Below are 26,930 nucleotides of genomic sequence, written 5' to 3'. Positions count from 1 at the left end.
AAGGAAGCGCCTTGTCTCCAGGGTCAGGAGCCATGGGCGGCCCCGCCTCAAACAGGCACTTAGAGATGGTCCGACGGTCCTCAGCACACGGCTCCTCTCCCTCTCGGGCAGGACACCAAACAAGCCACATTCACACAGGAACGGTAGGTGGGTGTTACAGTCCACTGGTAATAAGTTAGTGTCAGAACCACTATTTAAAAAAAAAAAAGTTCATTTATTTAATTGGAGGCTAATTACTTTACAATATTGTATTGGTTTTGCCATACATTGATATGAATCCGCCACGGGTGTACACGTGTTCCCCATCCTGAATCCCCTCCCACCTCCCTCCCCATCCCATCCCTCTGGGTCATCCCAGTGCACCAGCCCCGAGCACCCTGTCTCATGCATCGAACCTGGACTGGCGATTCGTTATACATGTATTATACATGTTTCAGTGCCATTCTCCCAAATCATCCCACCCTCGCCTTGTCCCACAGAGTCCAAAAGTCTGTTCTTTCCATCTGTGTCTCTTTTGCTGCCTTGCATATAGGGTCCTTGTTACCAGCTTTCTAAATTCCACATATGCATTAATATACTGTATTGGTGCTTTTCTTTCTGGCTTACTTCGCTGTGTATAATAGGCTCCAGTTTCATCCACCTCATTAGAACTGATTCAAATGCATTCTTTTTAATAGCTGAATAATATTCCTTTGTGTATATGTACCACAGCTTTCTTATCCATTCGTCTGCCAGTGGACATCTAGGTTGCTTCCATGTCCTGGCTATTCTAACAGTGCTGTGATGAACACTGGGGTACACGTGTCTCTTTCAATTCTGAAAGCCGCTAATTTTCAGTATTTGTGTTTACAAATACTTTAAAAGCTTTAAAACCCTTAGCAGCTTGCCCCAGTTCTTGTAGCCTTCACTGCCTAGATGTTCTGAGCGCCTACACATCAGATGCGGGAAAGAAGCAGAGAAGTCTAGATCCGGGTCTTCTCTGACTCCACTGACTGCCGTGTGACCTCAGAGAGCCCAGCACAATGGACTCCTGTTCACCTGCAAACTCCAGCCTCGCTCCTGTCTTTTTGGAAGACTCTGTAACCACCAACCACCCCAATGGCTATTACTGCCATAGGGCTGTGTTGATAAAGACCGAGGGACCTTGGATACCACAACTTTGAAGAAAAGAATCCATTTTTATAGAACACAGCAAATTTTTCTCTAACAGAAAACTCCCATATTCTTCTTTTCTCTTGAAAGAACATTTCCATTCTAATTTTTCTGATTTTTTCCTACATGTAGGATACTTTATGATTAAAAGTATTTTATTTTTTCCTTTTACATAGTCCTTTACTTTTACATATGTTCTGTAGGTATTTTATCCTTATATTTTGTAAATGTTTATATTCATGTGTTTATTTTATATGTTTACGTATTTGATCGCCTATGTATAGATTTACTATTCATATCTGATTTGCTCAAGGACTAGTTACCAACCATTAGTCTCTCATTTTCTCATTGTGAGAAACATTTCTGGGACGTACTGATTCTTCATTTCAGTTCAGTTCAGTTCAGTCGCTCAGTTGTATCCGACTCTTTGTGACCCCCATGGACTGCAGCACGCCAGGCCTCCCTGTTCATCACCAACTCCCAGAGCTTGCTCAAACTCATGTCCATTGAGTCGGTGATGCCATCCAACCATCTCATCCTCTGTTGTCCCCTTCTCCTCCTGCCTTCAATCTTTCCTAGCATCAGGGTCTTTTCAAATGGCCACATCAGGTGGCCAAAGTATTGGAGTTTCAGCTTCAGCAGCAGTCCTTCCAATAAATATTCAGGACTTATTTCCTTTAGGATGAACTGGTTGGATCTCCTTGCTGTCCAAGGGGCTCTTAAAAGTCTTTTCCAACACCACAGTTCAAAAGCATCAATTCTTTGGCACTCAGCTTTCTTTGTAGTCCAACTCTCACATCCATACATGACTACTGGAAAAACCATAGCTTTGACTAGATGGACCTTTGTTGGTAAAGTAATGTCTCTGCTTTTCAAAAAACTGTCTAGGTTGGTCATAGCTTTCCTTCCAAGGAGCAAGTGTCTTTTTATTTCATGGCTATAGTCACCATCTGCAGTGACTTTGCAGCCCAAGAAAATAAAGTCTCTCACTGTTTCCATTGTTTCCTCATCTATTTACCATGAAGTGATGGGACCAGATGCCATGATCTTAGTTTTCTGAATGTTGAGTTTTAAGCCTACTTTTCACTCTCCTCTTTCACTTTTATCAAGAGGCTCTTGAGTTCTTTTTCACTTTCTGCCATAAGGATGGTGTCATCTGCATATCTGAGGTTACTGATATATTTCCCAGCAAACTTGATTCAAGCTTGTGCTTCATTCAGCCCAGCGTTTCTCATGATGTACTCTGCCTATAAGTTAAATAAGCAGGGTGACAATATACAGTCTTGACATGCTCCTTTCCCGATTTGAAATCAGTCTGTTCCATGTCCAGTTCTAACTGCTGCTTCTTGACCAGCAAACAGATTTCTTGGGAGGCAGGTCAGGTGGTCTGGTATTCCCAGGCTCTTTTAAGAATTTTCCAGTTTGTTGTGATCCACACAAAGGGTAGTCAATAAAGCAGAAATAGATGTTTTTCTGGAACTCTCTTGCTTTTTCAATGATCTAATGGGTGTTGGCAATTTGATCTCTGGTTCCTCTGCCTTTTCTAAATCCAGCTTGAACATCTGGAAGTTCTAGGTTCATGTACTGTAGAAGCCTGGCTTGGAGAATTTTGAGCATTACTTTGCTAGCATGTGAGATGAGTGCAATTGTGCAGTAGTTTGAACACTCTTTGGCTTTCCTTTCTTTGGGATTGGAATGAAAACTGACCTTTTCCAGTTTGATTGATTCTTATCAATGGATTCTTATTAACACCTTAATATTAATATTGATTCTTATTAATACCTTTCTCCTTGAGGCACCTTCATGACACAAAATTCAGGCTCAAAAGTCATTTGTAAAATCAAAATGACGTTAGGCAGAACTCTGCCTCATCAGGAACTTTATGTTTTTGTCAAGACATATCTTGGCCAGTAGAACGAAACCGCAGATCTGTCTGTTTAGGGAAAACCTACCCATTTTCCCCTTTGGCTGAGTCCATCTCATTGTCTGATCCACCAACCAAGTGACAGTTACTCTCTCCCAGAAAAAGCCTGACTTATTTTTGATTCAAATAAAAGTATGAATACAGCCATCCCACTTGTGCCTCAAGAACACTTCAGGAAGTTCCCTCCATCTCACTTTCTAGCAGAAACTTTGTCCTCCAGGTAAACACTGGAGACAGGAAAGGGCACCTGCCCGGGTGGCTGCAGGACATCCTGAGGGAGGGTGCTCGGAGGAATCAGGGCACGCCTTTGTGGGGAGCCCCGGGGGGTGCCTGTGGCGCGTCTCGAGTTCCCAGGTGAGAGGCAGCCTCAGAGGCAAAGTGGAAGCTGGGCAGCAGGGGCGCCAGCTCGTGGACGCGCAGCATGCGTCAGTTCAGGCGCTGGACGGGGGGCACGTGCGGCTGCCGTGGAAGTCACTTCCGCTAAGACCACGGCGCCCGCACATCCCCCGAGCATCTCCACACCGCGGGGCGTGCAGCCCCCGCTGGCCCAAGAGCTTCACCCTCTGGTCACCCCCAGGAGCAGCCGCAGCACGTGGCTTCACCCAGAGACCGTGCCACCAGGTCACAGCACCTGCCGTGGCTGCCTCCCTCCTCCTCCGGACTCCAACACAGCTCCTGCCCTTCTGTCTCCACAGAGACCACCCCCGCTGGGGAGCCTCCAACACAGCGCTGGCCAGATGGCTGCCCCCTGCCTACGAGGATGGCATCAGTGAGCCCCGAGGCTGGAACCCCCACTTCCTGTACAAGGGCTTTCCCCTGCCCCCGGTCAGTGCTGCCAGAACAGGGCTGCAAGGAGTCTCAGAACTTGGCAAACCTCCCCTCCCCTGGGGGGCCCAGTCTCTGATGAGACCCTGCTCCGCAGGTCAGGCCCCAGCGGGTGCCCCTGTTCTGGGCGGGGTTGGGGGGGGTGGCTACTTACCATATAGCCCGGAAACTGTGGTTCTGACTAGCCAGTGAGCGGATGGACCAACGCAGAGTCAAGTTACAAATAGAGAACTAGCCACTTCAAAGACGCTTCTAATTGATGAATTCACTCATTTAGGCAAAGATGGCAATTTCTATCTACTCCCAGAGGCAAATCATTTGTCAAATAAACTCAAACCTAATCTGCTGGTCCCTTGGGTCCGAAAATGGATCGCCGGTCCCCAGTCTGACTGATGGCTTCAGTGAATAAAGCAGTGGATGGTTTCCATGGGCCTTGGCTCATGGGCCCCCACGCCAGCAAGGCTACGTCTCTGTGCCTTTGCTTCAAAGTCGCATCTCCCATGAGTCAGGGAAGGGTCTCGGATTTTAAGGACCCATGTGGTTAGATCAGATCCCCCTGGAATCTAGGCTCACCCCCATCTCCAGGTCCTTACAGTCACCAAACCTGCTAAGTCCCTGTAGCCATGTGATGTTGCCACGGGCTCCAGGGATGCAGGCATGGACATCTCTGGGGGCCATGACCCTGGTACCAGTCCACCCTCTGACCCCAGAAATGTCAGACCCAATCCATGTGCAAAACCCACCTACCCCATTCCAAGGCTCCCATTGTCTCAGCCATCACAGCATCAGAATCTCAAGTCTGATCTAACTCTCATCGTTTTCAGAGTCCCAAATCTCATCCTCTGAGTAATCTGAATCAGGGCTGGGGAAGCTCTGGGTGCAACCCCTCGTGGGGCAAAGCCTCCTTCCTTTGGGGCCAGTGAAACCAGAAAGCAAGTCTGCCCCCAAATGCAGTAGTGGGACAAGCATAGGATGGCAGGTGTACACGTACGGGGTCACAAACAGAGAAGCGGAAAAAAGAAAAGAAGCCACCGACACCAAATGGGTCTGAGCTCGGGCCAGGCAAACTCCATGGGCTTCAACGCCGGGGAGCAACCCTCTCCCTCACCCCCGGGCACCAGGCACCCCTTCTTAGCCATGGACTATCTGGAGCTAATCCCTGGAGGATTCAGTTTAATCACACCACTCCCGGAAGATGGACATTTTGTATTTATTTACAAATGAAGAAACCAGTTCAGTTCAGTTGCTCAGTCATGTCCAACTCTTTGTGACCCCATGGACTGCAGCACACCAGGCCTCCCTGTCCATCACCAACTCCCGGAGTTTACTCAAACTCATGCCCATTGAGTCAGTGATGCCATCCAACCATCTCATCCTCTGTCATCCCCTTCTCCTCCTGCCCTGTTGGCCCCAAATCAGCACAGAACAATGAATCTCAAGGAGGACAGTCGGGGGTCTCCAGGGATTCCATCTTCCCCCAGGAGCTCCCGGGCCCTAAGCGTGGCATGGAGCCCCTGAAACACAGGCTCGCCTCTTGGCCCCTCACCACCAGGCGTCGGCTTCCCCACGCCTGCGGGCAGGTGGCTCCTGCACGTGACGGCTGGTCTGCCCCTCCAGGTCCGGGAGGTGACCAGACACATCATACACGCGTCCAATGAGGCTGTGACGGGGGACGACCGGTACTCTGACCTCCTGACGGCGTGGGGCCAGTACATCGACCACGACATCGCCTTCACGCCACAGAGCGCAGCCCCCCCTGCCCCCTGGGTGGGGGCCGACTGCCAGCTAACCTGCGAGCCCCGAAGCCCATGCTTTCCCATACAGGTAGGATTTCTGAACGTCCCTCGCTGTATTATGAAACTAACAGATACCACTTTGAAGCGTCAAACACGGGTCACTCTTTGTCCTGTTCCCGGGGCGGGGGGTGGGGGGTGTTACAGCTGTGAGGAATTTCCTGTATTTTCTGCCAGAAACTATCTCCACATGTGGGTATGAAATTATCTGCATGGGCGTTTCCTGGTGGTCCAGGGGCTAGAGTGATGGTTCAATCCCTGGTGGGGGAACTGAGACCCCACGGGGCCAAAAAAAGGAATTAAAATTACCTGTGTGTTTATACCTTATTCAGTGGTTCAGTGGTAAAGGATCCGCCTGCCAATGCGGGAGACACAGGAGACGCAGGTTTGATCCCAGGAAGAGCCCCTGGAGGAGGAGATGGCAACCCACTCCAGTATTCTTGCCTGGAGAACCCCATGGACAGAGGAGCCTGGCGGGTGCAGTCCATGGGGTCACAAAGCGTCGGGCACGACTGAGCGCGCACACACACCTTATGCACATCTGCTGTGTCCTGCTGCGCGCATGATGTGAACCCAGCGTGAGCCGCTTACTAATAAACCTTACACGCGGCTCCACGTCATCAAATGGACAGAAACTGGGCTGTTAAATGACCCTCATTACCCAACTGTGTTCAAATTACAACTTATTTAACCAGTTCGCTTACTGGTGAGCATTGGGGTTGGTTGTTTCCAGCGTTGTCGCTATCGTCAGCTGTCACACGTGGCGAAGCAGAGAACAGCCCTGCCCTGAATCCTGGGCAGAATTCCTAACAGACCCCTGGGATTCAACCGCTAGCTTTCGGGCAGGAGCCTGGGAGCTTTTGACAGAGCTAGCAGAACCGTTCTCTGTTAATATTCTTCTGGTTTCCCCCCTGCCTGCAAGGAAGGAGACGTACAGGTAGGCTTTTTACTGTATTTCTCCTACAGTGACTTCTCCTAAGAAAATATCTCCGAGGCTGGCAAGGGACATTTCCTACCCATGAGCAAAGACTGCGTGGGCTGGGAGTCCTCACTCACATTTACTCCATAACTCTTAGCTGAGCAGCGATCCCCCACGCGGAGCCCTGAGCTAGGAAGGGGGCTGAAGAGATGCGGGCCCCAGGAAGAGCTTCCTGACTGGGGGAGAGGCAAGGAGAGCCAGCAGACAGGGCGCCGCCAAGCCTCACACCCACACTGCCGGAATCCACAGGGGTGGCCCCCAGGCGGGGCAAAACCAGAGGGAAGTCTGGGGGAGCGGGCGCCTGCGCAGCTGCGTGTCAGTCCGATCCCCCCGACCTGGGGGAGGGCTGCGCGCGGGAGAGCGCCCCGGCAGGCAGAGAACGCAGGCGCTGTCGGGGCTGGGCAGCCCGGGCGCCTCGCGCCTCTGGGGAGGGGCCCGGGACGCGCGCTAACCCGACTCCCGCTCCCCCAGCTCCCCGCGAACGCCGCGGGCCCCGCCTGTCTGCCGTTTTACCGCTCCACGGCCGCCTGCGGCACCGGGACCCAAGGCGCCTTGTTCGGCAACCTGTCTTCCGCCAACCCGCGCCAGCAGATGAACGGGCTGACCTCGTTCCTGGACGCGTCCACCGTGTACGGCAGCTCCGCGGCCTCGGAGCGGCGGCTGCGGAACTGGACGAGCGCCGAGGGGCTGCTGCGCGTCAACGCGCGCTACCGGGACGCGGGCCGCGCCTTCCTGCCCTTCGCGCCGCCGTCCGCGCCCCCCGCTTGCGCGCCCCAGCCCGGCGCGCCAGGAGCCCGCGCACCCTGCTTCCTGGCCGGCGACGGCCGCGCCAGCGAGGTCCCCGCCCTGGCGGCCCTGCACACACTGTGGCTGCGGGAGCACAACCGCCTGGCCACCGCGCTCAAGGCCCTCAACGCGCACTGGAGCGCGGACACCGCCTACCAGGAGGCGCGCAAGGTGGTGGGCGCGCTGCACCAGGTGCGCGCAGGGGCCTTGTGGGCGCCACGCCTGGGTGAGCGCGGGGCTGCGTGGGCGAGGCGAGATTTATACACCCCCCCCCAACTTCTGAAACACTGGGGCCCTGGCGCCCCCGTGGAAGCCCCGCATCCCTTGGGAGGACGATTATCCCTCTGGCGGTGATTGTTCTGCCAGAGACCGCGGCCGCTGCAGCCATAGTAACGCTCGGCCCACAAGTGCTCCCCCGAGCCAAGACCATTCTAAGTGCTCGGGGGCGGGGGAGGGATTTAACTCATTTAATCCTCATGGCACCCCTTTGAGAGGGATCCACCGATTACTGTGATTTACTTCGGATACAATGGAGAAAATCAAAAGGAAAAACAATCTGTATGAGATTTGCAAATGAGCAAAAAGATTGATTATGATATTTTAAACCTCAAATCCGGAGAAGGCAATGGCACCCCACTCCAGTACTCTTGCCTAGAAAATCCCATGGACGGAGGAGCCCGGAAGGCTGCAGTCCATGGGGTCACTGAGGGTCGGACACCACTGAGCTACTTCACTTTCACTTTTCACTTTCATGCACTGGAGAAGGAAATGGCAACCCACTCCAGTGTTCTTGCCTGGAGAATCTCAGGGACAGGGGAGCCTGGTGGGCTGTGGTCTCTGGGGTCGCACAGAGTCGGACACGACTGAAGCGACTTAGCAGTAGCAGCAGCAAACCTCAAATCAGAGGATAGTGAATGGAGAGTCAAGTTGGCCATTCTCACTTGAGTGATGTTGGAAAAATTATTTGCACCCGTCAGACACGTTTACTGAGTCCACTGGTCTCACGGGGCTGATGGGGGGCCTTGTTTTAAGTCGGTGGTGTCTGCTTGCGGGTCTCTGATGTGGGCGCTCCTGCAGCAGACCCTGGATAGCAGCCCTTTAACCCCTCCACGACCCTGTAGATCTTGTGTTACAAAGGAGGAAGGTGGGTCTCGTCCAGATCCACACAACGACCTCAACATAGGATGGGCCTGCTCCTTGTCCGCTTTTAAGCCCCGGTAGCCCAGGCACGGAGGGCTCAGAGCAGAGGCCGCTGAGCCCTGCTGGGCCAGGCCTGGCCCGGACGGCGTCTGGGGCTGTCTCTGACCCAACTCCACAAAGGCCGAGAACTCGGGAATGTATTTGGAACAGATACTGTTCCTATCTCCTGCTCCTCTGCCAGATGGCATGACCCCCAAAGACAACCCTGGGGGTGTGGCGGCCCCCAGGCTTGTACAGGAAGGGAGCCCCTCCCCGTGGCCCGGGCTGGGACCCAGTGTCTGGGCTGGGTTCCCACCAGCTCTCCTTTGTCTGCAGATCATCACGCTGCGCGATTACGTCCCCAGAATCCTGGGCCCTGAGGCCTTTGGGCGGCACGTGGGCCCCTACAGGGGCTACGACCCCAGCGTGGACCCCACAGTGTCCAACGTGTTCTCCACGGCCGCCTTCCGCTTCGGCCATGCCACCATCCACCCGCTGGTGCGGCGGCTGGACGCCCGCTTCCAGGAGCGCCCGGGGCCCCACCTGCTGCTGAGGGACGCCTTCTTCCGGCCCTGGCGGCTCCTTGAGGAAGGTGGGCACCCCTGGCCCACCCTCGAGAAGAGGAGCCAGGTGGCATCCTGCCTGCTTGCTGGATGCTCTTGAGAGAAGCAGCACAGCCAAAGCGTTTTTTAAACGACAAGCCCGGTTCATCAGACTCGCTCCCTGTCCTGGGTTTCCAGAACGCCCAGGCAGGGCCCTGGGCGCTCTCAGCCACCTGGGCTTCATTCACTGGTCTGCACTTCAGACTCAGCGAGCGCTTCCTTCTGCTGTAATGTTGCTGTGGCTCAGAAACAGACACCGACGCCCTGCCCTGAGCCGCCACCCAGTCCCTTCCAACGCACATGGTGGTCGGGCTGTGGGGGTCTGGATGGGAGACTCCACCACCAGGCGGCACCCTAAGGGCCGGGAGACTTGGGGATCCCTGGGGGGCGTGGAGTTCCTGAGCTCATGAGAGATGTTTGTTCAGAAGCAGCCTAGTTCGCTATCAAGGCCTGGTTCTGTTTCCCGGACTCAGCTGAGGGCGCACCTTTCTTCTCTGCCTCCTCCAGGCGGCGTGGACCCCGTCATGCGGGGTCTGCTGGCGAGACCGGCCAAGCTGCAGGTGCAGGACCAGCTGCTGAACGAGGAGCTGACGGAGAGGCTCTTCGTGCTGTCGGACGCAGGGACCCTGGACCTGGCATCCATCAACCTGCAGCGGGGCCGGGACCACGGCCTGCCAGGTGGGCCTCCATGTGCAGAGAGCCGAACCTGCGGCTTTGCCCGCATCCAGGAAGCGGCTTGTAAGGCACATCAGCTGTGAGACTGAAGGCCATTCAGCTTTTCTCAGACCCTGGAGCAGCCGATGTCCTGAGCCCCCGTCCGGGGAGGGGGCCCAGGTGTCCAGCAGAAGTGAGTCGGGGAAGCGAGGCTGTTTCCCGGACACACAGCAGCATGTCGGGCCCCAGGATGCAGTGTCCACCTCCCCCCGATCCTCTCTGACCATCCATGGGGCCAGTGGGCACTACCCCACTGCCTCCAGGCTGTCGCTGGTCCAGTCTCCCGGTTGCTGGGGAGAGTGAGGACCTTCTCGTCGGGCCTAGACTCTGTGATAAAGACACAACAGAGTGCCCAGGAAGGGAGACAGGTGGGGAGACAGGAGTCTGCCAGGCATCCGTGACAGACAGCAGGGATACCCGATGCCCAGAATGCGTGTCCCAGAGCCGGTCCCAGCCGCGGTGCTGGGCCAAGACTGAGCCCTCCTGGGGGAACTGCCCAGGCCAGCAGCGAGCAGCAGGGCAGGACTCCCCACTGGTCTGTGGACAGGCTGTGAGAGCCCCCACCGCCCAGGCTAGAACCGTCCAGCGCCAGGTTTGCTGGGCATGGGGCCTCCAGGGGCTGCTGTGACCGGGACCCTGTGGCCACAGCCCCAGCTGGCGGGTGGGCGGGCGGGGGGCATCCGGACCCCAGGGACAGGCAGTCTTGGCCCTCTCCCCCAGGGTACAATGAGTGGCGGCAGTTCTGCGGCTTGTCCAGACTGGAGACCCAGGCCGACCTGGGCGCGGCCACCGCCAACGGGAGCATCGCCGACAGAATCCTGGACCTGTACGGGCATCCCGACAACATCGACGTGTGGCTGGGCGGCCTGGTGGAGAGCTTCCTCCCAGGGGCGCGGACTGGTCCGCTGTTCGCCTGCCTCGTGGGAAAGCAGATGAAGGCCCTGAGGGATGGCGACCGGTAGGGGCCCCAGTCAGCTCCCTCTGAGGAGCTAGGGCGGGCGGTGCAGAGGGCTCGTCTCAAAAGGCGGGGTTTCATGTGACGGGGAGAGGGGAGCGCTCTGGGGCTTAGGTCCACTCTGGGCTCTGATGGCTATGCAGCGTCTGGCGAGGAAGGGAGCCTGTCTGCAGCACTGGAATTGCCCTGCGATCCGTCCATCGGGCTGGAGGAGGGCCCCGGGGAAGGGCCTGCAGGGTAGGCCCTCCTGAAGCTGGAGCCCCTCCTGAGGCTGGAGCCCCTCCTGAGGCTGGAACCCCTCCTGAGGCTGCAGGCCCTCCTGAGGCCGGAGCCCCTCCTGAGGCTGCAGGCCCTCCTGAGCCCGCAGGCCCTCCTGAGCCCGCGGCCCCTCCTGAGGTTGCAGGCCCTCCTGAGCCCGCAGGCCCTCCTGAGCCCGTGGCCCCTCCTGAGGTTGCAGGCCCTCCTGAGCCCACAGGCCCTCCTGAGCCCGCAGGCCCTCCTGAGCCCGCAGGCCCTCCTGAGGCCGCGGCCCCTCCTGAGCCCGCAGGCCCTCCTGAGGACGCAACCCCTCCTGAGGCTGCGGCCCCTCTGCATCACTGTCACCGCCTGGTGGGGGGCGGCCCTGCCCCCAAGACCCTGGATGGCCTGGCGCGGTGTCCCGCGGTGGGGGCAGTGTGGGCACCGGGGTGGGCAGGCGTGGTCGCGGGCCCGGCCTGGGCTCTCACAGGAATGTCCTCATGCATGTCCCCGCAGGTTCTGGTGGGAGCACCGCGCGGTGTTCACGGAGGCCCAGCGGCGCGAGCTGGGCCGGCACTCGCTGTCCCGCGTCATCTGTGACAACACGGGCCTCACCCGCGTGCCCCGCGACGCCTTCCGGGTGGGGCAGTGGCCCCAGGACTTCGAGTCATGTGACCGCATCCCAGGCATGGACCTGCGCGCCTGGCGGGAGGCCCCTCCTCCAGGTACCCGAACCACGAGCTTCTCTTCGAGGGTCAAGGTCGGGATCTGGGGGCGGAAGCCCCGTGTTTCGGAGGGGAGGGGAGGAGAGGATTGTCTGGGGGCGTCTCCCTGCTCAGCTGCTCCCTGGGCTACAGCCTGTGCCTGCCCAGGAGCCACTGCGACTCCCAGGCTCGGGAGGGTGGTCAGATGGCTGAGACCCATCCCCGCCATGTGCGGTGTGGACTGTGGTCGCCTTTGATTAATGGGGTTCCAGGGGATGGGCGGGAAGCCTGGGCAAGGCTGATAGGAGGGGAGGAGTTAGAGGCCTGACCGGGCCAGGGGTCAGCGGGAGGGCCAGAGCTGGGCAGGGCCTGGAGCTGCGTCCTGCCTGGAGGGAGGAGACTGGGGACCTGACCCTCCTGGGAGGCTGGGGGTGCAGCTGCAGAGGAGGGACTGGAAGGCGTGCTGCGCTGACTGTGGTCCCCGGCCGACCTCGCCCAGACGACGCCTGTGGCTTCCCGGACGAAGTGGAGAACGGGGGCTTCCTGCTCTGCGAGGAGTCTGGGCGGCGGGTGCTGGTGTTCTCCTGTCATCACGGATTCCAGCTCCAAGGGCCCGAGCAGGTCACCTGCACCCGACGTGGCTGGGACTCCCAGCCTCCAGTCTGTCGAGGTCAGTGGCTCAACGGGTGTGTCTCTGCAAGACTCGACCCTGTGTCTGCATTTTTCAAATTAAGGATAACTTGTATAATATTATAATGTAACATAATATACTGTTCATACTGTTCATGGGGTTCTCAAAGCAGGAATACTGAAGTGGTTTGCCATTCCCTTCTCCAGTGGACCACGTTTTGTCAGAACTCTCCACCAAGACCTGTCCGTCTTGGGTGGCCCTACACGGCATGGCTCACAGTTTCATTGAGTTAGACAAGGCTGTGGTCCATGTGATTAGATTGGTTAGTTTTCTGTGATTGTGGTTTTCAGTCTGTCTGCCCTCTGATGGAGAAGGTTAAGAGGCTTATGGAAGCTTCCTGATGGGAGAGCCAGGTTGGTAGGTGACCGATATGCTACTGGAGATGTGGAGAAATAATTCCAGAAAGAATGAAGAGTTGGAGCCAAAGCAAAAATAACACCCAGTTGTGGATGTGACTGGTGATGGAAGCAAGGTCCGATGCTGTAAAGAGCAATATTGCATAGGAACCTGGAATGTCAGGTCCATGAATCAAGGCAAATTCGAAGTGGTCAAACAGGAGATGGCAAGAGTGAATGTCAATATTCTAGGAATCAGCGAACTAAAATGGACTGGAATGGGTGAATTTAACTCAGATGACCATTATATCTACTACTGTGGGCAGGAATCCCTTAGAAGAAATGGAGTAGCCATCATGGTCAACAAGAGTCCAAAATGCAGTACTTGGATGCAATCTCAAAAACGACAGAATGATCTCTGTTCGTTTCCAAGGCAAACCATTCAACATCATGGTGATCCAAGCCTATGCCCCAACCAGTAATGCTGAAGAAGCTGAAGTAGAATGATTCTATGAAGACCTATAAGACCTTCTAGAACTAACACCCAAAAAAGATGTCTTCTTCATTATAGGGGCCTGGGATGCAAAAGTGGGAAGTCAAGAGATACCTGGAGTAACAGGCAAACTTGGCCTTGGAGTACAGAATTAAGCAGGGCAAAGGCTAACAGAGTTTTGCCAAGAGAACGCACTGGTCATAGCAAACACCCTCTTCCAACAACACAAGAGAAGACTCTACACATGGACATCACCAGATGGTCAATACTGAAATCAGATTGATTCTATTCTTTGCAGCCAAAGATGGAGAAGCTCTATACAGTCAGCAAAAACAAGACCAGGAGCTGACTGTGGCTCAGATCATGAACTCCTTATTGCCAAATTCAGACTTAAATTGAAGAAAGTAGGGAAAACCACTAGATCATTCAGGTACGACCTAAATCAAATCCCTTACGATTATACAGTGGAAGTGAGAAATAGATTTAAGGGACTAGATCTGATAGACAGAGAACTATGGACGGAGGTTCAAACATTGTACAGGAGACAAGGAGCAAGACCATCCCCATGGAAAAGAAATGCAAAAAGGCAAAATGGCTGTTTGAGGAGGCCTTACAAATAACTGTAAAAAGAAGAGAAGGGAAAGCAAAAAAGAAAAGGAAAGATATACCCATTTGACTGCAGAGTTCCTTCTTGTCTGATGGGAGATAAGAAAGCCTTCCTCAGGGAACAGTGCAAAGAAATACAGGAAAACAATAGAATGGAAATGACTAGAGATTTTTTAAAGAAAATTAGAGATACCAAGGGAACATTTCATGCAAAGATGGGCTCAATAAAGGACAGAAATGGTATGGACCTAAAAGAAGCAGAAGATATTAAGAAGAGGTGGCAGGAATACACAGAAGAACTGTACAAAAAAGATCTTCACAACCCAGATAATCACGATGGAGTGATCATTCACCTAGAGTCAGACATCCTGGAATGTGAAATCAAGTGGGCCTTAGAAAGCATCACTACAAACAAAGCTAGTGGAGGTGATGGAATTCCAGTTGAGCTATTTCAAATCCTGAAAGATGATGCTATGAAAGTGCTGCAGTCAAGATGCCAGCAAATTTGGAAAACTCAGCAGTGGTCACAGGACTGGAAAAGGTCAGTTTTCATTCCAATCCCAAAGAGAGGCAATGCCAAAGAATGCTCAAACTACCGCACAATTGCACTTATCTCACAGGCTAGTAAAGTAATGCTCAAAATTCTCTAAGCCAGGCTTCAGCAGCACGTGAACCGTGAACTTCCAGATGTTCAAGCTGGTTTTAGAAAAGGCAGAGGAACCAGAGATCAAATTGCCAACATCTGCTGGATCATCAAAAAAGCAACAGAGTTCCAGAAAAACATTTATTTCTGCTTTACTGACTACGCCAAAGCCTTTGACTGTGTGGATCACAATAAACTGTGGAAAATTCTGAAAGAGATGGGAATACCAAACCATCTGACCTGCCTCTTGAGAAACCTGTATGTAGGTCAGGAAGCAACAGTTAGAACTGGACATGGAACAACAGACTGGTTCCAAATAGGAAAAGGAGTTCATCAAGGCTGTATATTGTCATCTGCTTATTTAACTTATATGCAGAATACATCATGAGAAACGCTGGCCTGGATGAAGCATAAGCTGGAATCAAGATTGCCGGGAGAAATATCAATAACCTCAGATATGCAGATGACACCACCCTTATGGCAGAAAGTGAAGAGGAACTAAAAAGCCTCTTGATGAAAGTGAAAGAGGAGAGTGAATAAGTTGGCTTAAAACTAAACATTCAGAAAACTAAGATCATGGCATCCCATCCCATCACTTCATGGGAAATAGATGGAGAAACAGTGGAAACAGTAGTTGACTTTATTTTTTGGGCTCCAAAATCACTGCACATGGTGACTGCAGCCATGAAATTAAAAGATGTTTACTCCTTGGAAGGAAAGTTATGACCAACCTAGATAGTGTATTCAAAAGCAGAGACATTACTTTGCCAACAAAGGTCCATCTAGTCAAAGCTATGGTTTTTCCAGTAGTCATGTATGGATGTGAGAGTTGGACTATAAAGAAAGTTGAGTGTCAAAGAATTGATGTTTTTGAACTGTGGTGTTGGAGAAGACTCTTGAGAGTCCCTTGGACTGCAAGGAGATCCAACAAGTTCATCCTAAAGGAAATCAGTCCTGAATATTCATTGGAAGGACTGATGTTGAAGCTGAAACTCCAATCCTTTGGCCACCTGATGTAAAGAGCTCACTTATTTGAAAAGACCCTGATTCTGGGAAAGATTGAGGACAGGAGGAGGAGATGACAGAGGATGACATGGTTGGATGGCATCACTGACTCAATGGACAAGCTGAGTTTGAGTAAATTCCGGCAGTTTGTGATGGACAGGGAAGCCTGGTGTGGTGCAGTCCATGGGGTCACAAACAGTCTTACACGACTGAGTGACTGAACTGAACTGAACATAATATAAATTATGTAATATAATTTGTGTGCATGGATGTGTGCTAAGCCACTCCAGTCGTGTCTGACCCTTTGTGACTCCATGGACTGTAGCCCTCCCGTCTCCTCTGTCCATGGGATTCTCCAGGCAAGAACACTGGAGTGGGTTGCCACGGCCTCCTCCAGGGGATCTTCCCGACCCAGGGATGGAACCTGTGTCTCTTGTGTGTCCTGCATTGGCAGGCGGGTTCTTTACCATTAGCACCAACCCATTATTACTTGTATAATGTAACATATAATATAATGTAAAATAACTTATATAATATTGTACAGCAGCTATACTTCAACTTAAGAAAAGAACTAAAAGGAAACCCCAATGCATACACACATAACCTCCCTCCCCCAGAAGTGCCTGTGGGCATCACTGCCTTCCAGAGACTGTTTGCCTGGATAAAGAAAGGATGCCCTCCCAGTGGCCCCCATCCCTAAGTCATCTTTCTAGAAAGGAAGCCCCAGGTGCCACCTCACAGTTGCCGACAGGTGAATGACTGGCGAAGGACAGAGCCGGCAGCAGAGGCTGGAACTCCAGAGAGGCTCATGGGACGGAGCTGGCAGAGCCAGTCCTGCAGTGAAGCAGAAGTGTTTCCACTGGAGGCATCAAGGATGCAGAGTCCCCACTGGAGGTCGCCGTTTCCCGGCGAGACCTCGGTATCCTGCCTGCGGGGGCCCAGCATTCCTGCTCCTGGAGGCACCCAGAGCAGAGACCACGGAGCAGAAGCAGGACGCCTGCGGGGCCGGGAGAAGCACCCCAATGTCAGCCGTGTTAGCAGGACCTCAGAGTGGTGGGAGGTGGACTCAGGCAAGAATCGGGCCGGTGCACAGGGAATCAAAGCAAGACCCAGTTTGCTCAGTTCTACAGTTTCGATCTGGGAAGAGGAAACCATCCGGAGATGGAGCAGGGTCCTAGTTAATGGCCTGTGAAAGTACCTAATTCGACCAGAATGTGCCCTGAAAAACAGGGACGATGGTAACTTTCCTGTTGTGTATAGGTCATCACAATACAAGATTTTCATTCCAATTCTGGGGACTCTAAAAGTGTTGTCCCAGAAGGGCCCCAGCCTCTAGACTCTGAGTCGTGGAGAGGAGACCTGGGGAGGCGGGGGCTGCCGCAGGGAAGGTGCAGACATTCCCTCCAGGTGCCAGAAGGACGACTAGGCAGCAAGATAGGGGCTCTGGGCGACATCCAGGTTCAAGCTGCAGACGAACCGACGGCACAGGGAGCTGCCTGGAAACCGAGGGGTTGAAGGCATTTCTGCCTCTTCACGCGTCTAGATCTGCCCCGGAGGACGTGGGCACAGCCGGGACGGGCACCCCGTCAGGTGAGGGCTCAGCCATGAGCACAGTGGACGCGGGGCGGATGGTGGGCGAGGCCTCCTTCCCGGATTCCTTCAGAGCGTGGCTCTGGAACCCGGAACCCGGCTGGGCCTAATGCGGCGACGTCTGGATGCGTCTGATGCCACGTTAACCAGCTCTCTGTTAACCAGCTCTCCATCACTCCCGGGGTGGTGTGCGGTCATGCAATACAGGTGTGGGACATGTCGAATCTCTGGACGCCTGCCCCAGCCCAAGTCTCCTGGAATCGGCCCAAATAGAGGGCTAGTTATTTAGACACGGGAGCCTGAGGACTTAGCGTAGTCGTGGGTTCAGGTGGGAGACCACAGGGGCTGCACACGTTCCCCGTTTTGGGGGCTCAGCTCAAGCCCGGGGGGCAGGTCTCGGCTCCTGTTGCACGCCCGGCGTTTCCCCGGTGGTGGAGGCCCAGTGTGGACCATCGGGCTGGACGCTGTAGCTCGGGGCGGGCTGACTCGGACGGCGCCACTGTCTCCCAGGGAGGCCAAGTCTCCATGTCTGAGCAAGGCCCAGTGGCCTGCATGACCTGTGCCTCCAGGCCATGTCCCAGGGGCCTGTCCCAGGCCAACTGGGGGGTCACGGGCCTGGTGGCCACCATAGACGGGGCGGGAGAAGTGGTCAGGCCAGTGGGGCAGAAGGCGGCCATGGGCCGAGCTGAGTCCTGAGGGGCTGACGGGCACACGGCCTCGGGGGAGGGGGCTCAGGGGGTGTTCTCCTTCAAAGGGCAGGAGCCGGGAGGTGTGGCCCCGGCCTGGGGTGACATCCCCCTGCTCCGGACTAGAGACAGGACTGGGGAGGGGCTGGCCTCCTGGGGAGGGGCGCGGAGGCTGGGCACTGACCTCCCATCGTGTGTGCAGACATCAATGAGTGTGAGGATGAAGTGGACCCCCCCTGCCACACGTCCGCGCGGTGCAAGAATACCAAGGGCGGCTTCCAGTGTGAGTGCAGCGACCCCCATGTGCCCGGCGAGGATGGCAGGACCTGTGTGGGTGAGGCCATGGCCTCTGTGCCAACCAGGGGTGTCTGTGCCAGCCAGGGGGTGAGACCACGGTCTCTGTGCCCACCGGGGGTGTCTGTGCCAGCCAGGGCATGTCTGCCCGCTGGGAGGTGTCTGTGCCCACACTCAGGGTGAGACCACGGCCTCTGTGCCAGCCAGGGGTGTCTGTACCAGCCAGGGGATGTCTGCCCGCCCGGGGGTGTCTGTGCCCACACTCGGGGTGAGACCATGGCCTCTATGCCCACGGGGGTTGTCTGTGCCAGCCAGGGGATGTCTGCCCTCTGGGGGGTGTCTGTGCCCGCACTCGGGGTGAGACCACGGCTTCTGTGCCAGCCGGGGGTGTCTGTGCCCGCACTCGGGGTGAGACCACGGCTTCTGTGCCAGCCGGGGGTGTCTGTGCCCGCACTCGGGGTGAGACCATGGCCTCTGTGCCAGCCAGGGGTGTCTGTGCCTGCACTCGGGGTGAGACCACAGCCTCTATGCCCGCCAGGGATGTCTGTGCCAGGCAGGGGATGTCTGCCCCCCAGGGGGTGTCTGTGCCCACACTCGGGGTGAGACCACAGCCTCTGTGCCAGCCGGGGGTGTCTGTGCCCCAACTCAGGGTGACTGCAGGTCATCGTGTGGCCTCGCTTTTCCCAAACCCACATTCTCTGACGCTGGGTGGGATCAGGGCCCGCGGGTTTGTGCCTGAGACACAGGAGGCCGTGAACCCTGGTGGGGGGCGGTGCGGACCCTGTTGCAGACGCTCAGTTTCAGCCCCCCCGAACTGTCTCTGAGGGGGAAGCACGGGATTTGAGCCCTGTGTGCACAACAGAGAGGGTAAGCAGCTTGCTGGTGGTCACACAGCCTTACCGCTGCAGGCCTGGAATCTTAACTTGGCTTCCAGCTCCTGCAGCAGCACCCGTTACCAGGGCGAGACCTCTCAGCAAACTCCCGCGGGAGGAGCAGAGCTCAGCTCCAAGAGCAGCAGAGGCCAGCCGGGGATGGACGGCCAGCGGGACAGAGCTTGCTGGGCTCCCAGGGTTGGGGCACCCGGGCCGGGGCTGGGGTCGGGCGGGCAGGCTGGCCCCAGTCCTTGGCTGGCAGGCTCACCGACAGGCTCCGCCCTTGTTCCAGACTCCGGGAGGCTCCCGCGGGCATCTGTGGTCTCCCTGGTGCTGGGTGCCGTGCTCGTCTGCAGTCTGGCCGGTCTCACCTGGACGGTGGTTTGCAGGTGGTAAGTCCCCACTTCGCAGCGGCTCCCCACCTTGGGCCCGGCTGATCTGAAGCTGGTGGTGATCGCTGGCTGTCTCCATTGGTGCCCGTCTGTGTCTAGAGCCATTTGCTTCCTGACTTGCCTTTAGCCCCAAATACTGAGGGTGAGCAACCCTACAAGGCAGAGGGTGTCCACCATCTGGATGGAGGCTCGGTGATACCGGATCGCTGGTCCGATTAAGCCATTGTGCTGAATGACGAAGGTTCTTGTTCTTACGAAGGTTTCTCAGAGAAGAGAGGTCTTTCCTGAGTAAAACCTTATTCTTCATTCCTCTCCCTTCCCTCAAGAGCAGACCTTCAGATCGGCCTGGGGCCAGCTCTCCCCTGCTGGCTACAGGAGTCCTGCTTCTAAGACTTGGGTGCAGCACCCAGCCCGAGTCCATACGTCATGCTGACGTTGTGCTCCCGGCAGCCTGTGCTGGGTTCCTGTCTTCCCGGGAGCTCAGCCTCCCGCACACCAGTAGATGACACCTTGACTGCAGACCAGGAGTCTTAGAGGGGTGTGGTGTCAGGGAATGGCCCCTGTGTTTTCACAATCCCCTGGTCCTGAAAGCTTAGCTATTACCAGTTCTTAAAACCATTGGATACCAAGAAATCAGTTAAGCAATAAAAATGAGATGGGCTTAGGCAAGCAGCCCCAGTCAGCTGGCTCTGTAGTCACCTGCTAAACGCTCCCACTGTGAAGCTGGTGTTACCATAGCGTAGCATTCGGGTGCAGTTTTGCGTTTGCAGAGCTCGCAAACGTCAGTCACCTTATTGTTATGAAGAATGCTGTGCCTCCCCCCTTGACTCGGGAGAAGTAGCTGTTCTCTTCAATTTAAATGAGCACCTTCCTGAGGGCCTCTGGGAGGGAAGCATCTGTCACACTTGACTGCAGACTCTGGAGCCTGGAGAAGCCCCTACAGACACGACTTTGGTTTCCAGGTGTCTCTTACCTGAGCCACCTGTCAGCCCATGGAGGGAGGGAGACTGCTGGCAGAGAGGGGAGGGGCAGGAGTTCTTTATGGGACCACGTGGGCCTCTGCGTGAGCCCCCGAGTTCCCGCGGGGCCCTGGACACTCTGCATCCTCAGAGTCCTGAGGCAAGGAGTCTAAACCACAGCCCCTCCTCCCAGAGGCTCCTCTGAGCCCCTGCGCATCTGCACGCTGCAGCCCTGATGATTCCAGCCCAGTGGAAGGGAGGGGTCTGATGGGAGAGACAGAGAGACAGACAGGGAGACAGAGACAGAGAAGAAACAGAAAGACAATGGAGAGAGAGAGAGAGAGAGAGAGACATAAAGACAGAGAAGAGACAGAGACAGAAAGAGATAGAAAGACAAGAGAGGGACCACGGAGAGAGACAGAGACAACAGAGAGAGACAGAGACACAAAGAGAAAGAGACAGAGACAGAGACAGAAAGACAACGGAGAGAGACAGAGAGAGAGACATAAAGACAGAGACAGAGACAGAGAGGGACCACGGAGAAATACAGAGAGACAGAGACAACAGAGAGAGACAGAGACACAAAGACAGAGAAAGAGACAGAGATAGAGAGACAACAGAGAGAGACAGAGAGAGAGACATAAAGACAGAGAAGAGACAGATACAGAGAGAGATAGAAAGACAGAGAGGGACCACGGAGAGACAGAGACAGAGACAATGGAGAGAGACAGAGGGAGACAGAGACACAAAGACAGAGAAAGAGACAGAGATAGAGAGACAAGAGAGAGAGACAGAGAGACAGAGACAATGGAGACAGACAGAGGGAGATCGAGACACAAAGACAGAAAGAAACAGAGACAGAGAGATAGACAATGGAGGGAGATAGAGACAGACAGAGAGAGACATAAAGACAGAGAGAGACAGAGAGACAGAGACAATGGAGAGACAGAGACAGAGAGACAATGGAGAGAGACAGAGACACAAAGACAGAGAAAGAGACAGAGACAGAGAAGAAACAGAGAGACAGAGAGAGAGACATAAAGACAGAGAGAGACAGAGAGAGTAGAGAGACAGAGAGGGACCACGGAGAGAGACAGAGAGACAGAGACAACGGAGAGAGACAGAGACACAAAGAGAAAGAAACAGAGAGATAGAGAGACAACGGAGGGAGACAGAGACAGACAGAGAGACATAAAGACAGAGAGAGACAGAGAGGCAGAGATGAAGACAGAGAAAGAAACAAAGATGGAGAGATGCGCAGAGAGAGACAGAGACCGAGAGAGACACCTCTTAGGACACCTCTCAGGCGCTCTGGGGGCCTTGACCTTAATTCCGTGTTGATTCTCCCGTCCCCAACCCCATTTATCCCTCCCCTACTATTTTAGATCTAAGCCTGTACATTTTGGGGTAATGACTATTAACATAATTTCAGCCAGAAATATACCAGTACTGACACGTTTCCACTGAAAGATGGATTCACAGAGAATGCCATCAAACCAACTGTCCGATCAGCTTTCTTCATGCAATAAAAACACCACTGTTTACATTATTTATCTCATTGAAATTATATTCACCAAGATAAATATTTTTCTGTGCAACTTTTGCACTAAAAGCTTGATTTGTGGTCAGTTGTCTGGGCACATCCATCTTGCTGATCAGGCTCCAGTCCTGAGAGCGTCTCTGCCTGCTTGCTCCTGTGCTCTGAATGTCTCAGGTCAACCCTTTCAGGGTGAATTTCATCCAGATCGCGTTTCCCAGTCAGTCATCAGTCAGATGACGGAAACGGTGGGGTGCACACCTCAGTTCCTCCCACATGCTCTTGTTTCATCATCTGTCCCAAATTTAATTTCCCACCCTGAGTCTCAGGGTGTGAGGTGGAAGTCCTCAGAGTCTTCTTTGTTTAGGACAAGCCTTACCCTGTGCCTTAGGCAGCTGGCATGCGATTGTAGCGGGAGAGAAGCATTAACTCGCATGCTGCCCACTTACCCTGGAGAAGCTGGGATGGGGACCCGGGCGGGGCAGCCTCTCCTGGGCCCAAGGGCTAACCTTCTGGGCTCGCACCTCAGGTCAGCACACCCGCTTCCCCGTCCCCCCTCCTCTTTACGGGGAGGTGACCCGCTGGGAGACTGGCCTCGCCAGCTCTGCCGACCAGAGCCCAGAGCTGGCCTAGAGGACACACCCCTCGCTGTCGCTGTAAGAGCGGCTGCAGACGACTGGGCCTGTCGTGTAGAGTGTTGCTGTTTTGCTGCTGTCAATCTTTTGCGATTTATCAGTCTCTCTTTGAGAAAACCGTAGAGCTGTGTCCTTGTGTGAGGGGGCTGAGTGGAGGCAGTTTCAGCCCAGTTTTCCTGCCCTGCCATCCAGCGAGGGGACCCAGACTCTGGTGTCCTGTCCTGACGTCCAGGGAGGCTGGTGTCCCACGTGGCCCCTGGCCCAGCAGAGCCCATGACGCTGTGTTCTGTGGGTCCTGTCTCAGTCCCCCTGTTCCTCCCCTCCTACCCCTCACAGGGCCCCGTGACCCCCTACTTGGGACCCAGCCCCTTCAACACCCGTCCCTCCCCCCCACACCCTCCCCCAGGGTCGCTCAGAGCTGAAGGCTGATGGCCCACCCCCAGTCAGGCAGCCTCACCTCTTTGGACGCGTTTCTGAAAGTCCCCACTGGCTCAGGCTGAGATTGTGTCTGAGAAGCGGTCCAGGCACCCCAACTTGCACACCGTGACCTCTGCTGTCCTTCCTGCCCTTCACTCGGGGTGATGCTGGGCTCCCCGAGGCAGAGTCTCCTCGGACGCTCCAGCAGGGCCCAGGCATCTGCCTCCAGCCGTGCTCCACGGAATTTCCAGTTTTGTTTTCTAAACCAAAATGGTGGCTTGAATCTAAAGCACGTCTCCGTGTCTGAGGAGCGAGCTGGTGCCGCTGGGAGTGGCCCTTGGAGGCTGCCCCGTGCAGGCCCCTCTAGGTGACAACCACTGAGAGGCCACATTTATCCACAGGATGCTTGCCGACCCCAAGTCCCCTCTGCCGCCTGTGGAGGGAGAGGGAGAAGGACCTTCCTGGCTGGGCCGTGGGAAGCCCCGGGAAGTGTGCACTCTGCCGCGGGACGCTTCCACGGGGCTAGCAGAGCAGGTGAGTTCACAGAGGGCCTTCCTGAGGTTTGCAGCCTCATGGGTGTCTGTCAAGACCCAGGAAGTCATTGGAAGCACTGGGGCTGCGGGCGCATCAGCCTGGCCCTCCTGTGTTTCTATCTGACACCAGCTCCACCCCCAGGCACCTTCCCTCTGCCCGGTTCCTTCTCCTACGAACTGCATTCATGGCAGATGCTAATTTGTCGAAGTGTTAACCTACTTTTTAAAATGTAGAGGCACATTGGAATCAGTGACCCAGAGGGAAAGGACTGGAGATGCCTTTCATTTGTACGAAAGGCTTCCAGCCCAAGGGTCCCTCTCAGGCGTCAGCATCCACTGTCTCAAGTGCCAGCTGATGCTGCCGGGAGAGGAGCCAGAAGCTGAAAGAAAGCGTCGACTTTTACAGTGCGCTTCTTAAGAAAAGGAAACAGTTAAAATTAGTGTGAAAGAATCAGTCTAAGCTTGCTTTTCGCTACTTTTACTTTATAAGCACGAATGATCCCAATGGTGTAATATTTAAAAAGTCACTGCTATGCCCCGGGGCCTGCCTGGAACTCAGGGCTAGGTGGTGTTCGGAGATAAAACGATCCCATCCTTGGAGGCGGAGTGGAATCAGCCTTGGCACCTGCCTGCAAGCCTGGGACCAAGAATACCCGCCACCCTGAGCAAGAAGGGGCCGCGAGGCGCCCAAACAGGCCTTTGTAGCGACCCCCGGAGCAGCACCCAGGTGGGCCTTCACCAGTCTCCAGGGGCCAGCATGTGGCTTCCCGCTGGTCTGAAGCTCACCAGGGCTTCTCTCCCTAGGGCCCGGCCTGTGGATCCCAAGTCCTCCTCTGCAAGTAGGAGCCCCCCACCCCTGTGTGGGGCGCGTGTGCTGCTCACGGGCCAGAGTCAGACAGCGCTTACGTTCGCCTGGACTCTCGTGGGGTGGAGTGACAGGACCCTTGCACGCTGCCCACTGCCTGCTCAGGACACGCTGACTGGGCCCGGGCGAATAAATCCCACCACCTTACGGTCGTCTGATTCTATTTGTAAGCACACCAGAGGCGTCCCTCCTGGAGCTGGGGGCGGGGGGCGGCGGGGGGGGGGGCACCATGAGAATGTGTTTTCATATGAGGCATATTTACGTTTTGTAGGGTTGGGCCCCTCCTGGGGGCGGGGCATGAGAAGGTGTTTACAGTTTTGCATATTCATGACCCTTCCCCTCCACCAGAGGAACAATGGTCACTTCCCCGCCCCCCACGGGCCTCATTGTCTCTGCCTGGCATTCTGCTCCCTCTCCCGCGACCGCCCACCTCCACCTGGGTTTCCTCCCAGCCCCGCCCCTCCTCTGCTGATTCTTTGGATGCACTGTGAGCCCAGGGCACCTCGTCTGTCACCGCAAGCGCCTGGACCCACGTCCCTCCTTCCTCCTGTCCTCCCGGGAGCGGGTAGGACCACGGCTGAGGCTGGGATAGGGTCAGGGAGTCGTCCGATCATCTGGGAACCTGCCGACGGACTTGGACTCCAGGCCCCACTTCCCAGACCCGTCCCCACAGCTCCAGGCGTTCTCTGCCCCTCCCTGTCCCTCCCTCAGCTCAGTCATCCTCCAAGGGACCCCCGTGGGCTTGTGAGCGGTCCTGGGGGAGCGTCACCCCTGTTCACACAGGGAGCTGGTGATTCAGTGAGACTGGGCAGGGGGTGACAGCTGGGAGGTGGTGCTGGGCTCTGCCCCCTACCCTGCTGGGTCCTTCCTTCCCCAGGACACAGGGAGCCTCCTCCTGGTTAGAACCGGGCACAGAGAGGTGCCTGTGGCCTGTGCTTGTCGGGCTTTGAGGCCACAGGAAGGTGGGGATAGACAAGACCCTGCAGCTCAGCTCTGTGCCAGCAAGGAGGCAGCTGACCGGGAACCCGAAGGTCTGCTCTGCATGTTAAGGTGCTGCACTGAGAAACAGCTGTTACTCTTTGTAACCTAAAAATACAGCCTTGCCGGGGTCCAGCCCCAGCTGATCCAGGGTATTCGAAGGAGAGACGGCATAGGCGAGGGTCAGGGAACAACTGCTTAATTACACGTTAATTAAGGATACAAAGAGTAATAGAATGAGGATAGCTCAGTGAGGAAATTCAGTGGAGAAAAGCGGCTGAAATAAGGATAGCTCAGTAGGAAAATTCAGTGGAGAAAAGAGGCTGAGTAGCTTGGTTTACGCGGGAGACCAATAAAACTTCAAGACAAGAAGTTTGCACCACTTACGTAGGCCGCAGGCGTCCTTCCGTTCTCCTGAAGGAGAGGAGACACTGAGGCCTCCCCGGTCGGATCTTAGAAGCCCAGGCATAATTAGCAAGCATGGCGGGTTCCGCGCTCCAGATGGAGACTCAGCCGGAAGTTGAAAGAGAGAGCGACATGGGGAGACCAAGTTTCAGTGAACAAGGCCCGCACTTTATTTTCCAAAGTAGTTTTTATACCTTAAGTTATGCATAGAGGATAATGGGGGAAGGGGTAGAGTCATGCAGCAAGCCAGGCTTTCTTCCTGCAAACTTATCATATGCAAAAGTTCAGGTGATTGACATCATCTTCTGGCCCGGAGGCCTGTTAACATTTTAAGAAACTTATTTTTCTCTAAAGGTGATTATTCCAAAGTCAGGCACCAGCCTTCCAAAAAGCATTGGACAAAGCTGCATTTTACATTTCTATACACCCATTATATCAATCAATACACTGCCAAGGACACAGTAGGTAAGGAGTATGGAGACTTAGCAGCAAACATTGGCCCAACAAGTGAAAAACCCTTCACCAATACAATTTCTAATCAATCTTTTAACTACTCAAAGGAATCTGTGTTTAGGCAGTTTAGAACATCTCCTGCCTCTCACAGTTGGGAGGCTCTGAACAATCACATGTGGCCGGAAAAACCCATTCAGGCAGGCTAGAGGATTTCCAAAGGAGTTTGTAGGTTGAAACACTGTCACATCCAAGAATTATTAACTGGAGCTGTAAGCTAACTCTTTTTTCAGAGAGAGGTAGTGGGAGACAGCCCCCCGTAAAGTCAGAGGTGTAGGTGAGAGCACAAAGCAGAAAGTAGGCAGACTCTGGTTTGGGGGTAGATGCTCGAGAATTTCCAGGGGGACTCCTGAGGCTCGATCCCGCCTTTGCGTATGCCGAGCCTCCTTCCTCATGACCTTTGTCATGGGCGGAGTGCCTCACGCTGGCTCCCGGCAGTGATAGAATTCCAGGTGAGCTATTACAGATCCTCACTCAATATGCAATATGCACTCAATATGCAATATGCCGGCTCCTGGCACAGCCTCCCGTAGGTCCTGGGCCAGCCTGCCCCACGTTCCTAAGCTCTTACTGTTGATATAAGACCCGTTAATGACATAACGATTGGGCCACCACAGGAGACCCCCCACCACCC

At 55.0% G+C, this 26,930-nt stretch overlaps 1 protein-coding gene across 1 annotated transcript in view; it reads left to right on the top strand.

The window, feature by feature from the left end:
* TPO (thyroid peroxidase) overlaps positions 1–24,532 on the top strand; it is a 35,450-nt gene extending 10,918 nt beyond the window's left edge. The window contains exons 6-17 of the mRNA XM_055580356.1: positions 3,772–3,901; positions 5,519–5,725; positions 7,145–7,651; positions 8,975–9,230; positions 9,748–9,918; positions 10,675–10,912; positions 11,663–11,871; positions 12,350–12,520; positions 18,102–18,233; positions 19,358–19,457; positions 23,407–23,539; positions 24,343–24,532. Coding sequence (XP_055436331.1) covers positions 3,772–3,901; positions 5,519–5,725; positions 7,145–7,651; positions 8,975–9,230; positions 9,748–9,918; positions 10,675–10,912; positions 11,663–11,871; positions 12,350–12,520; positions 18,102–18,233; positions 19,358–19,457; positions 23,407–23,539; positions 24,343–24,381 — 2,293 coding nt within the window. The 3' untranslated portion in view covers positions 24,382–24,532. The remainder of the gene's footprint in view (positions 1–3,771; positions 3,902–5,518; positions 5,726–7,144; positions 7,652–8,974; positions 9,231–9,747; positions 9,919–10,674; positions 10,913–11,662; positions 11,872–12,349; positions 12,521–18,101; positions 18,234–19,357; positions 19,458–23,406; positions 23,540–24,342) is intronic.
* The last annotated feature ends 2,398 nt before the right edge of the window (positions 24,533–26,930 follow it).

Source organism: Bubalus kerabau, chromosome 4, assembly GCF_029407905.1.
Source record: "Bubalus kerabau isolate K-KA32 ecotype Philippines breed swamp buffalo chromosome 4, PCC_UOA_SB_1v2, whole genome shotgun sequence".
In the NCBI taxonomy this organism is placed as follows: Eukaryota; Metazoa; Chordata; class Mammalia; order Artiodactyla; family Bovidae; genus Bubalus; species Bubalus kerabau.
This window is presented reverse-complemented; position numbering and strand designations above follow the sequence as displayed.